Consider the following 13,083-nt stretch of genomic DNA (forward strand, 5'->3'; position numbering starts at 1 on the left):
AACGCCACCTAGGGGAATTTCACCCCCAGGAAATATATTTAAGAAAAATAGATAAAAAAAGAATAAAAGGAGGCCGCACAGATTCAAGGATGCACACTGAGGCAGGTTGGCTCCAATATTAAAACAGTTTTATTTATAGTAAAAATAAATAAAATATTAAAACCCAAGATGTAGCGTCATTGTTGACAGTGTCCTAAAGTGAAAATAAAACAATCAGGGAACTTGGACTTACCAACAGCCGTGGACCCAAAAGAAAATCACACAAAAAAGAAAATCACTGCAGCCCACCCGGTGCTGTACAAAAGAAAGTGTGAAAACGACCCACCACCTGAGGTCCCAGGGCCACTGGCACGTCCTCCGTTCACTGAAATAAAATACAGAAAAATATGTTAAAAGAATAAAAGGACACTGAGCGTCAGGCTCGCTACAGATCATAAAAAACTAAAACACACTTTAATAACTTTAATAAAAGGAAACACACACACACAAGCAGGAAGGCTTATACCCCACGGGTCAAACTACCACTCGTGCTGGTAGTAATTATCCTCAATCGCAAGTCGGTCTGGCTCCTCACCGGCTGAGACCGGCAACCGAGGCGATTTAAAGTCCCAGCACGACACTCGGGCAGAGGGTCGCTTCAGCCCGATCACAGAAGCGTGGGTACGAGCAACAGTCCAGGATAAAATAGAATAAAATCAGGCGACCCAGAAAAAGGTAAGCCTACTTAATAAAAACAAGATAAGACCAGCTAAAACAAAACAAGACGAGACAAGACAGCAGGCTCCACCGAGGAGGAGTCCTCACAACAGCGGCTGGGAAGGCGTTTCACTCTTCCGGTTTAGGTTGGGCGATTTGCCACGGAGAGGCAAATACAGCAGTCAAACCCTAAAACAGATAAATGTAACCTTAGACTCTTATAGCTATGAATGCTAATAAAAGTCGTTTTAACGGCTTACCCCAGGACCGGAGGCGCTACACTCTCACTGGTGGGGATAACACAAGCACCTCTCTTCGCAACGCCGGAATAAAACAAACTGCCGCACTACAACAGGCCGCAAAAACTATATTAACACAAATTCCAGTGCTCGGAGGGAATCTGAGGTTAAGCGAGAGCATACCTGTAGCTGTTATATGATCGACTCTTGCTGATCAGTCCATCGCAGTGGGCCAGCATTTACTGCTGCTTTGTGCCGAATACACGGGAGGAATGATCCAACAAAAACACCGGCTTGCTTTATACGGGCTAACGCCACCCTGCAATCAATATGCAGGTGGGTTCCCAATTAACCTAGTTGCGCGGCGAAGAGAGCGAGCGCAGAAGAGAGCGAGCGCAGGAGAGAGCGAGTGAGAGAGAAAAAGAAAGGTGAGTAGCCCATCTGGCCACACATGTAATCCTGTGACTTCTTCATATGCACTCTATTCATGCAGCTCATCCTTGGAGAAAAGATACATAAGGGAGACCAAACCAAACAGATCTGTGACTCAAGTCTTCACTACACAAGGAGAAAAAACTAAGTCAAATGACACAAGGTTAAAGGTGGCCTGCATGTTCTGCAAAGATGAAAGTCATCAGTTGTCAAAGTGCCCAAGCTTCTCAGAGAAGTCACTAGACCACAAACGGACATTTGTGAAGGAAACTAAACTGTGCTACAGGTGCTTAAAGGTGGGCCACAATGCCAGAGACTGTCGTCATCGCTACAAATGTGACACTTGCAAAGGACGACACCCCACCTGTTTGCACAATGAGAGTCACGTGGCAAATGAAAGGCCTCAGAGCTCTACAAACGTCGCTTCAACCACAGAAAATGACACCATGGCAGCCACAGCTCTGAATGTTACTAAGGTGGGTCAATCAGGTAGTACCTCCATGATTGTTCCTGTGTGGGTTTCCACTACCCAGAGTCCATCTAAAGAGCAGCTTGGGTACGCTTTATTAGACACACAAAGTGACAACACATTTGTCAGTGAGGAGGTAACTAACCAGTTACAAGCAGCATCCCATCCAGTTAAGCTAAAACTAACCACGATGCTGGGAGTTCACATGACAGTCAAAAGTCAGAGAGTAGCAGGGTTACGTGTGAGAGATTATAATTCAGATGTTCACATTGACCTTCCACCCTCCTACACAAAGGACTACATCCCATTTAACTATGACAACATACCCACAAATGAAACTGCAAGGCAAAGGCCCCATCTGTCAGAGATCGTTGATCAGATACCCCCTCTCCTGAGTTGTGATGTTGGACTACTCATTGGATTTAACTGTCCCAGAACTCTAAATCCAAAACAGGTTCTACACGGAAAAGACAATGAGCCATTTGCCATACAGACAGACCTAGGGTGGAGCATTGTTGGTGGCTCATCAGAGTCAAATGAAACTGAAACAAGTCTGTGCCATAGGGTCATGGTAAAGGAAATGCCTGCTGTAACACCAATGGACATGATCAATGTTCTTGAATCAGATTTCAAGGACACAAAGGCATGTGACAAAACGGTCTCACAAGAGGATCTCGTTTTTCTAGAAAAACTTAAGGAAGGGATAAAGAAAAACGAACAAGGACACTGTGAGATGCCTCTTCCATTCAAGCAAAGGCCAAACTTACCAGACAACAAAAGGCTTGCAGAGATCAGACTGGAACACTTAAGGAGAAGGTTGAACAAGGATGAGAACTACAAAAATGATTATGTTGCATACATGAATGACATAATTTAAAGAGGAGACGTGGAAGAAGTACACAACGAAGGAACACAAGGTGAACAATGGTACATCCCCCATCATGGGATTTACCACCCCAAAAAGCCCACAAAACTGCGTGTCGTATTTGACTGTTCAGCCAAACACAATGGAACAAGTCTCAATGATCATCTCCTCCAAGGGCCAGACTTAATAAACAATCTGACTGGCATTCTCTTGAGATTCCGGTAACATCCTATTGCCTTAATGTGCGATATAGAAAAGATGTTCCACCAGTTCCACGTCAGTGAGAGGGACTGGGACTATCTACGTTTCCTCTGGTGGAAAAACGGTGATACAAGCACACAACCTCAAGCATACAGAATGAAGGTACACCTTTTTGGTGCGGCATCATCTCCAGGATGTGCAAATTATGGACTGAAGTACTTAGCCAAAGAGCACTGCCACTCGCACCCAGCAGGTTCACAGTTCATTGAGAAAGACTTTTATGTCGATGACGGAGTTACGAGCACAAACACAGTGAAAGAAGCAATGCAGTTGGCACAAGAAGCCAGAGAAATCTGCCGCAAAGGTAACCTGCGTCTCCACAAGTTTGTTTCTAACAATCACACTGTTTTGCAAAGTATACCTGCATCAGAGTGTGCTGTAAACATTAACATAAGATTCTTGACATTCAAAGACATGCCACAAGAAAGAGCACTAGGCATCCAGTGGAGCATTGAAAAGGACTGTTTCAAATTTGACAACACACTGAAAGTCCAGCCAGCCACACGCAGAGGTTTTCTATCCACCGTTGCGTTGATCTACGACCCACTTGGATTTTTAGCGCCATATGTGCTGAATGGAAAGAAAATCTTGCAAGAAATGTGTCAGCATGGTGTCGGGTGGGACGACCCCATACCTAATGCACTCAAGCCAAGGTGGGTGAGTTGGCAAAGTGACTTTGTAAATCTAGACAAGCTAAACATACCTCGCTGTTACCTGCCTGCTAACTTTGGTGATACTAAAGAAATAGAGTTGCACCACTTTTCAGATGGAAGCTCAAGTGGTTATGGACAATGTAGCTATCTGAGGGCAAAAAACGCTAAAGGTGAAGTTCACTGCTGTCTGGTAATAGCAAAGGCTCGAGTTTCTCCAACTAAACTTACCACAATCCCCAGACTTGAACTAACAGCAGCTGTAGTTTCAGTCTCAGTCAGCAACATGTTACGGGAAGAACTGTGTTATGGTGCAAAAGAGTATTTCTGGACTGATTCAAAGGTGGTGCTGGGCTACATAAACAATGATGCACGTCGTTTCCACAGCTATGTAGCTAACAGGGTCCAGAGGATCAGGGAAAGTACAAGCCCCCAGCAGTGGTTTTACCTGCCATCAGAACTTAATCCAGCTGACAGTGCTTCGAGAGGTGTAACTGTCAATGAGTTAAATAAGTCTATCTGGTTCACTGGCCCCTCCTTTTTGTGGAAAAATGAAATGCCCACAGCACAACCTGTCGAGCTGGATCTGACCATAGGAGATCCAGAAGTCAGAAAAGTACAGACAATGTTAACTAAAGTCACAGACACTGTAAGTCTTGCTGAATGTCTAAGTAAGTTCTCCTCCTGGTCCAAAGCAATTAAGGCTGTAGCACATCTCATAAGAAGGGCTAGACACATCAAGTCAAATGCATCAGCTACAGTGAGTGAGCAGAAAAATGCTGAACTTGTGATCATTCGACATGTACAAAGTCAAACGTATGAACAGGAAATAACACAGCTGAAGAAAGGAGAACAGCTCCCACATCATAACAAACTGTTTAAACTGGACATTTTCATGGATACAGATGGTCTCCTCAAGGTGGGAGGGAGACTCCAGCATGCAACGAGTGACACCTTCAAACACCCGATCGTGATCCCAAAAGAACATTGTGCAGCCAAACTCAGAATATCTCACTGTCATGACAAAGTAAAACACCAAGGAAAAGGATTCAGCATAAATGAAATCAGATCCAGTGGCTACTGGATTCCTGGAATGAGTAAAACAGTTGCCTCAATTATCTGACAATGTGTGATCTGCCGCAGACTCCGCAAAGCTCCAGAGGGTCAGAGGATGAGTGACCTACCTCCACATCGCTTAGAGCCCTCTCCTCCCTTCACACACTGCGGCATGGACTGTTTTGGTCCATTTGTGACAACAGAGGGAAGAAAACAACACAAACGGTACGGACTCCTACTTACTTGCTTTTGTTCTCGTGCCATTCACATTGAATTCTTAGAGGACTTGTCTACTGATGCATTTATTAATGCATTAAGATGTTTAGTTTCAATCAGAGGTGCAGTTCGACACATCCAATGTGACCAGGGAACGAATTTTGTTGGTGCTCAGAATGAGTTTAAAGCAGCTATAAATGAGCTAGACACTCAGAGACTAAATACATACTTGACTGAAAAACAATGTGACTTTGTGATGAACGCACCCCATGCTAGTCATGCAGGGGGAGTGTGGGAACGTCAGATAAAGACTGTCAGAAGTGTGCTGAATACCACTCTGTCTCTGGCTCATGACAGACTCAATGATGCTTCATTACGGACGTTATTCTACGAAGCCATGGCTATAGTCAATAGCAGACCCCTGACTATAGATAACTTGAACAGCCCCAACAGCCTAGAGCCGCTCACGCCCAATCATCTACTGCACATGAAATCCAATGCACCGTTGCCCCCACCTGGTGCCTTTTCAAATGAGGACCTGTACAGCAAGAAGAGGCGGCGCCGCGTGCAGTTCCTTGCAGAGCAGTTCTGGAGCCGCTGGAGACGAGAATACATTCACAACATCATTTCAAGGCAAAGGTGGCACTCACCAAAGAGGAATCTAAAAGTAGGTGATGTTGTGTTGGAAATGGATGAACTGGCACCCAGAGGGAAATGGAGACTTGCAAGAGTTGTAGAGGCTGTCACTGGAAAAGATGGACTTGTGCGAAGGGTAAAGATCTCACTTGGAGAAAAGAGACTCAATAATAAAGGTCAACGCTCTACTAAACTATCAGTTGTTGAGCGTCCAGTACAAAAGCTTGTATTGTTGTTAGAAAGTTCTTAAGGTAACTCCTACATGGGTTATTTTGTTTGGGAAAATTATTCATTTTGGTTCTGATGTAAGCATTTCACTGCATATCGTACTGTGTATGACTGTGTATGTGACAAATAAAATTTGAATTTGAATTCTTATGTAAACCAATTATTCGTAATTTTGGTGGGAGTGTAAATAACCCTGAATGCCTTTCCTTGCACCTTATTTTGGCACTCATTGCTGTTTTCTACTACCAACTTCCTGTTCGGGTGTAGAAGCTTTTATTTTGATGGGACGATTTCCTGTGAAACTGTTTTTGGCGCAGTTTTCAGTCGCGCTCGTGGGAGTTTTGAAATGTGATGGCTTAACGGAGCCTATGGAGATTTCTTTTGTCATTAGCAGCCCCCTTGATAGAGGCACAAGGTATGGTCATGATATAAATGAGGACACGTTTAGATGTTTTTGTGACAGTCGCTACATTTGTTAAATGTTACGTTGAAAAGAACTTCATGTTATAAGGTTTACGATTGTAAGAGTGTGGATTATTTTTGCTTACACGCTGTTTCTATGTATACATCCCCAGCTCTTACGGTGAGATTGATGGTTTACTGCCATTAAACCTTCAAAACGTCATCAGTAAAGTGTCATCCTTCATTCGGGGGGGTTCGCTACATCTTTCATGTCAGTTTTAAGATTTCATATTAATATCATATTTTATCAACAGACATGAGGCTAAATATTGCGTTTCAAGTCAGTATAAATAACTCAGAAAGGCATTAGATTACTACGGAAGGAAGAAAAGGTACAAATGTGGGTCCCACACAAAAGGCAGAACTGGTTCAACATCACCACCATCTCAGCTGCACCTGAGAATACTGCTGATGCTCTGGTGGCAATTCAGGGTCCCTTTTATCACACAGCTTAATGGAAAAATTCAATGACTCGGGTGTATTTGTAAGTGTGTGTCAGAAGTGAATGTGATGAACAAGTGAGGAAAAAAGGGAAGGAAACACTCCAGATTTACCTCAACAAATCCAGAGGTAGATTGACCCACAGTGTAGGGGGAAGTGGAAACTTACATGACACTGTAACAGTCAGTTTACATTTCCCCAGTACAACTTCAACTTCTTCATTGGTTCATATGTTAGAAGTAAACCTGATCAACCACAACAGGATCAGTGCTAAGGTCACATGATGCTACATAAAACACCTTTAAACAGGCTTTAGTAGGTCAGCTGTTTCCTGGGTTAGCTTTCCACATACTTTTGTACTCATACTCAAACTGATTCATTCAGTACTCAACAACATTTATCCGACTTCTTAATTTACAAGCATGTGTAAGCTTTACAGGTTTTTCTACTGCTTTTAGTTTGATATAGAATTATTTTTCATGCACATGTGATTAATATACATGATTAATGGGACTGTAGACTGAACTACCCAACAGCACAGACGCAGAGTTGTTAAAGCACCTACAGCTATAAAATGCTACTTGTGCTGAAAGTAAAAACAGGTGATGTTGTTTTAATGTAACAATAACTAAATATGAAGACAGCCCATCATTTTTATGTTTTCATGCTTTCTGTTGTTATGATTGGAAAGGTGAAAGCAGAGTAGTTAAGTCTATGTTTTTAGCTGATATCACTGAAAAAGAAATTGCAGCAATTTTACACAAGACTAAAAATAAGACATCTACTGATTGCGATGGTTTAGATATGGTTATAGTTAAAAAGACATTGGACTGTATAATTACTCCTCTTTGTTATCTTTTCAATCTTTTATTCCATACTGGCGTATTTCCTGACAGAATGAAAGTGGCAAAAGTGATACCTCTGTATAAAAAGGGAGATAAACATAGTTTTAATAATTCCTCTGAAAGACTGAAAATTGAATGTGGGGTTCCTCAAGGGTCTGTTTTGGGACCAAAACTTTTTTAATTTATATATAATGATATTTGTGATGTGTCCAAAATGTTAAATTTCGTTTTGTTTGCTGATGATACAAATTTTTATTGTGCTGGGGATAAATTGAAAGAATTGGCTGAATTAATGGTTTCTGAAATGGAAAAACTAAAAAAAATGGTTTGATGTAAACAAATTATCTTTGAACATGACAAAAACAAAATTTATGATTTTTGGAAATCGGGTAAAAGAGGATGAAGTAATTCTGTCCATTGGTGGAGTTCCGATTGGGAGAGTTACTGAACTCTGTTTTTTGGGGGTAGTATTGGATGATAAATTAAAATGGAAATCTCATATTGAACATGTTAGAAAAAAGATGGTTAAAAATATTTATATTCTGGGTCAGAGATATATTAGATTATAAGGCAATGCGTATTGTATATTTCTCACTAATTTTCCCCTATCTCAGTTATTGTGCTGAGGTGTGGGGGAATACATATGCGACTTATATACATCCTCTATACTTGCTACAGAAGAAAGTGGTACAAATGGTTCATAATGTTAAATATAGAGAACATACAAATAATTTGTTTATAAAATCAAAATTGTTGAAATTTGAAGACTTAGTGAAATTACAGACATTATTATTCATGTGCAAGGCAAAAAATAACACATTACCTCTTAAGTTACAAAGTTTGTTTGTATTGTGTTCAGGAAGTGGGGACGGTAGAAGGAAGTTTGACTTTAAGCATAAGTTTGCTAAGACCACACAAAGGCAAATGTGTCCGACAGTTAAAGGTATAAGAATATGGAATTCTCTTGAAGATAATCTCAAGAGTTGTACAAACATGCACCGTTTTAAAATGTGTTACACACTTAAAAGGATAAATCAGTATGAAGAACATGAAAGTAATTAGGGCTAAATGTGGAAGAAAAAAAAATTCATTGCCATTTAATGCTGTATATTGCTGATTATATTGATTTGTTGTTTAGTTTTGGGTGCAGTGTCATATTAATGGGAAGGAGGTTCTGTATGTAGGAAAAGAAACACTGTTGAACCATGTGTGAAATAAATAAAGAAATGAAATGAAAATGAAATGAAATGTAGGCACCAGTTTGGTAATGAAGTGTGTCATGGCTTTGAGCAAAGCTTACAGTTAGAGTTTATGAAGACTGAAAAACAACTACAACTTTGTACAGGAAAGTTACAAATACATATCAATAGTACAAAGAGGTTAGAGGAGGTGAAACACACATTTTCCATCACATTTGTCATTCCCCTTCATCAAGACCAGGTATTTAAGGAGCGGCTGTGGCAGCAGTTCTCTTCCTGATCATTGTCTCCTCTACAGCATTAATTCATGCACACATCCCTGTGGTGATGATCACTTTGTGAGTCTGACACAGAAAGCAAATAAGTTATTTTGTCCTGAGTTAATGCCCCTTAAAACTGACCTATTTCAGACTTACAGTTCAATACTGTACAATATAGCAAATCTCCAACTGGACAGTGTTAAATAAAATTATTTCCTTTTAAACTTGAAGCTTTGAACATATTTCTTTTTGCATTGGGACAGAAATTAATATGAAAAAGGCTCTTTTCAAATTTGTTTGGGTGAATGGAAAATATTTTTTGTGGTATCGTAAAAAAATATTTGTTATATAAATATATTGGTATGCATAAGTTATTATTCATAGATACAGATACATAGATACAAGCTCATGTTATTCATCTGAAGAAACAGACAGAAAGAATGAGTGTGATAAAGGACATAGTGTGTTGTTACACTGGTAATGCCAGGAGAGGCAGTATCGGTTCTGTAAGACAGTGGAAGAAGAGAGCGACCTGCAGGAGGCAGTGAACGGACACTGATGTTATGAACATGTGGCTAAGAGAAGGTTCAGTAAACAAGTAGCAGCAATATTCCTGTGTGAGGCTCAGTCATTTCATTTTTATTTTTTGAAGATGCAACATCCCAAAGGTGTATATAGAAAACATGTTGATCCTGAAGCATTTATTGAAGCTTCTGAGCTATTTGTGTAATCTTCTCCTGAAGTTCTCGGGTACATTTGGCCTTTCGATTGGGAATTTAACATCTCGTACAAAGTTAAAGACTTTTATTTAAGTTTGGTAGAATTCTATTTCAAAGAAAAACAAGACTCTGCTAAGTTGATGACATCACATTTTGCATTCTAAGTGGATGACATCACACTCCATTTGCACTCCCTGACATCACACTCCAGATCAAAGGATCAAAGGGAAATTGAGCAATAAGATTCTCTCAAAAGTCCTTAAGTAGGACACCAGCGTGCTCTCAGTATGTCTCAGAACTGTGCAACTGTATAGGAACACACCACGAGCCAACCTTTAGACAAAGATTTGACACGTTAAGTGTATGTAACAAAACACAAACCCAAACCCCGATCGAATAGAAAAAATATCATTCGACACTGTAAGACAAAAGACAAGAAAAATGCAACATATGCAGCAAAACCTTGATCCCCAGGAAGGGACCTCATCAGCCGCTGTTAGCCCTAAACAGCAAAACCCAAACCCAAGAGAGAAAAACAAGACACCAAATGAGGGGACTCCATCTGATGCTGCCAAACCAAAGGGTGCAAACAAGAAGATGCAGAAAAATGCAAACCCAAACCCCAGAGCCAGAAACCCTGGACCCAATCGAGGGCTTGTGCAACATCAGCCTAATGCCCACTTTAAACCCAATAATGGGCAAGGGCAACACTGGCAAAATCCACAGTTTTTGCCAAAACGAGGACCTGTGCAACATCAGCCCCATCCTGACCATAACACCAACGATGGGCCACCTCAGCCACAGCCTCACTTAACACCAAATGATGGCAGTCGTCCATACAATGAGACTGATGAACTGGGTGCGCTGAGATTCCACCTGCAGGAGGCTCAGCACATGTGCAAAACCAATCTTTATAAAATGACAGCTGCAAACCACAAAGCTGCTGCAGCTAAAACTCAGAATGATTGGGTTCATCTGCAGCTACAGTGCTGCAGACAAAACGCTCAAAAAACCATCCTTGAGCTCCAAAAACAGCTGGAAGAGGCTCGTAGAAAGACACCCGAGGAGAACTTCACCCCTGAGGTAAGTGAGGCTCCTTTTGAAGACAGCAACACAGCTGTCACAGCTGCAGAGCTGAGTGTGGATGCTTCAACACAAACTGCAGAAGCTCCACACACAGACTCTACAGACGTAAAAACAGTTCGAGAAGCTGAGTTGGAGGTCCAGTGCAAAAAACAGCAAGAAGAGATCGAACAACTCCGTGAGCAGCTCCTCAAAACTCAAAAGAATCTTGAAGAGGAAGTTGCAAAGTGCAAAGATCAGGAACAAAGAGCCAACTGTGAGCTTGCTGAGCTGAAAGACAAACTCAGCACCAGTGAGGGTCTTTGTGTAAAAAATGATTTGAATGCGCAAAATTTAAAAGAAGAGCTGGAGAAAACCAAAGCTTCCCACCAGGAAATCGTGGAGCAAAACCTGGAGAACACAACAATCTGCAACCAACTCGGGCAAACAGAGGAAGAAAAGATCACACTTCAGGAGTTTTTGCTGTCTCTGCAAGAGACAATAAAAAAGCAAAAAGACCAGTCCAACGTTGCCAATCCTGAAAATTCTCCAGCCCAAAACGAGACACTCCAGGAGAATCAGCCAGAAAAAGAGGAGGCCAGCGCTACCAAACCAGAAAGTCCAGAGGCCCGAGATGACCAAGTGCCAAAAGAAAAACCAAAAAAGAAAAAGAAGCGCAACTGGTTTTGGAGACTATTCACTTAAGTGACTTCCACTCTGTCTCCTATAAAATCACAGTAATATACAACTAAATATTATCAGTCACTTCCAGTGCCAAAACACCCATTTTAAAGCATATTTGCTTTAATATTTAGTTGTGTATAACTTTGTCATCGGCTCCACCCCCCGAGCCTGGTTCTGCCGGAGGTTTCTACCTTTTGAAAGGTAGTTTTTCCTCCCCACTGTTGCCATTTGCTTGCTCATAGGGGATTGTTGGGTTTTTTCTTTAGTTCAGTTCAATTCAATTCCTTTGTATGTAAATACTGTTGGATTGAATTGAACTGAATTAAAGAAGATTTTTAGGAGACGGAGTAGTCACTGAGTGAACCAGGGTATTATAACATCTTACCCATGAAAAACTACGATCAACCAATCAAATAAACAATTGAATTTAACAAAACATTTGAAGTGTGAACATTTTGTCTCATTTAAAGACTGAGCAGCTCTTGAACTTGAGACACTCTCTCTCTGTCAGGCTCTCTCACACCAAATAACAAGAAGCCCCAAAACCTAATCAGATTTAGCTTCATATAAAGACAAGCAAACCAATAAATTGTCTGAAATCAGGCGTACTAAAATCGAGGAACTTTTCATTGAACACAAACCATATTTGAACTGGTTCTAATAAATGTGCTATTTTAGGTATTATGACTTTGTACATTATTGTGGATGGAAGAAAAAGTACAAATCTTGATCCCAGACTCAGAGGACTCAGAACGGGTTCATCATCACCATCATCTCAGCTGCACCTAATATATTCTTGATGGTCGTTGTTGTTGATGGTTGTATTAAAGGTTCTTTTTATTTTACAGCTTAAGGGAAAATTTCAGTGACTTGGATGCCTTTTGAAACTGCTGGAGTGAGAATGAGGAACGAGACAAAAAGAAAAGAGAAGGAATGCAACAGCCAAATGACGCTGTCACAGTCAGTATACATTTCCTCTGTACTCACAAATCACAGAAGAATAAGCTGTATAACATCTTTATTAGTTTATTTTTTAAACTTCCTGATGACCTTGACTTTGAGGTGAAACTCACACCTTGACCAGTCACCAGTAAATGATTTAAACTCATCTTTTTGGTAGATGCACCTACGATATGAATATCAAAATCCTATGTTGCTTCATTCTTGAGTTATCACATTCACAAATTTTGTGTCCATGCTGCCCATTTGGGGCTAAAAGCTTCTGTTAAATTTATGCATGAATATCTCAACTGGTTTTAGCAACAGTTATTTAAGCCACACTGCCATCTACTGACAAAACTGAATATTACTGCCATATCACTTTAGAGCAGGGGTGGGGAACTCCAGGCCTCAAGGGCCTGTGTCCTGCAGGTTTTAGATATTATCCTGAACCAAATGATTAGTTCATTACTGGGCCTCTGGAGAACTTCAATAATAATAATAATAATAATAGTGGATTGGATTTATATAGCACTTTTCAAGGCACCCAAAGCGCTTTACAATTCCATTATTCATTCACACACTGGTGGAGGCAGCTACAGTTGTAGCCACAGCTGCCCTGGGGCAGACTGACAGAAGCAAGGCTGCCATATCACGCCATCGGCCCCTCTGGCCAACACCAGTAGGCTGTAGGGTAAAGTGTCTTGCCCAAGGACACAACAAC

The 13,083-nt window shown here is 41.0% G+C and overlaps 1 protein-coding gene across 1 annotated transcript; it reads left to right on the top strand.

Annotated features, from left to right (window-relative positions):
• The first annotated feature begins 9,951 nt into the window (after positions 1–9,951).
• Positions 9,952–11,578, top strand: LOC148101158 (uncharacterized). Its single transcript, XM_087845570.1, has one exon. It carries the CDS (start codon positions 10,116–10,118, stop codon positions 11,439–11,441), a length of 1,326 nt encoding a protein of 441 aa, XP_087701696.1. The 5' UTR covers positions 9,952–10,115; the 3' UTR covers positions 11,442–11,578.
• Positions 11,579–13,083: the final 1,505 nt, after the last annotated feature.

This window comes from Neolamprologus brichardi, chromosome 9 (assembly GCF_056152115.1).
Source record: "Neolamprologus brichardi isolate AB-2024 chromosome 9, ASM5615211v1, whole genome shotgun sequence".
Lineage (NCBI taxonomy): Eukaryota > Metazoa > Chordata > Actinopteri > Cichliformes > Cichlidae > Neolamprologus > Neolamprologus brichardi.

Excerpts from the sequence above, each read along its gene's own strand:
- LOC148101158 (XM_087845570.1), top strand. The coding sequence starts at position 10,116 with ATGCAACATATGCAGCAAAACCTTGATCCCCAGGAAGGGACCTCATCA.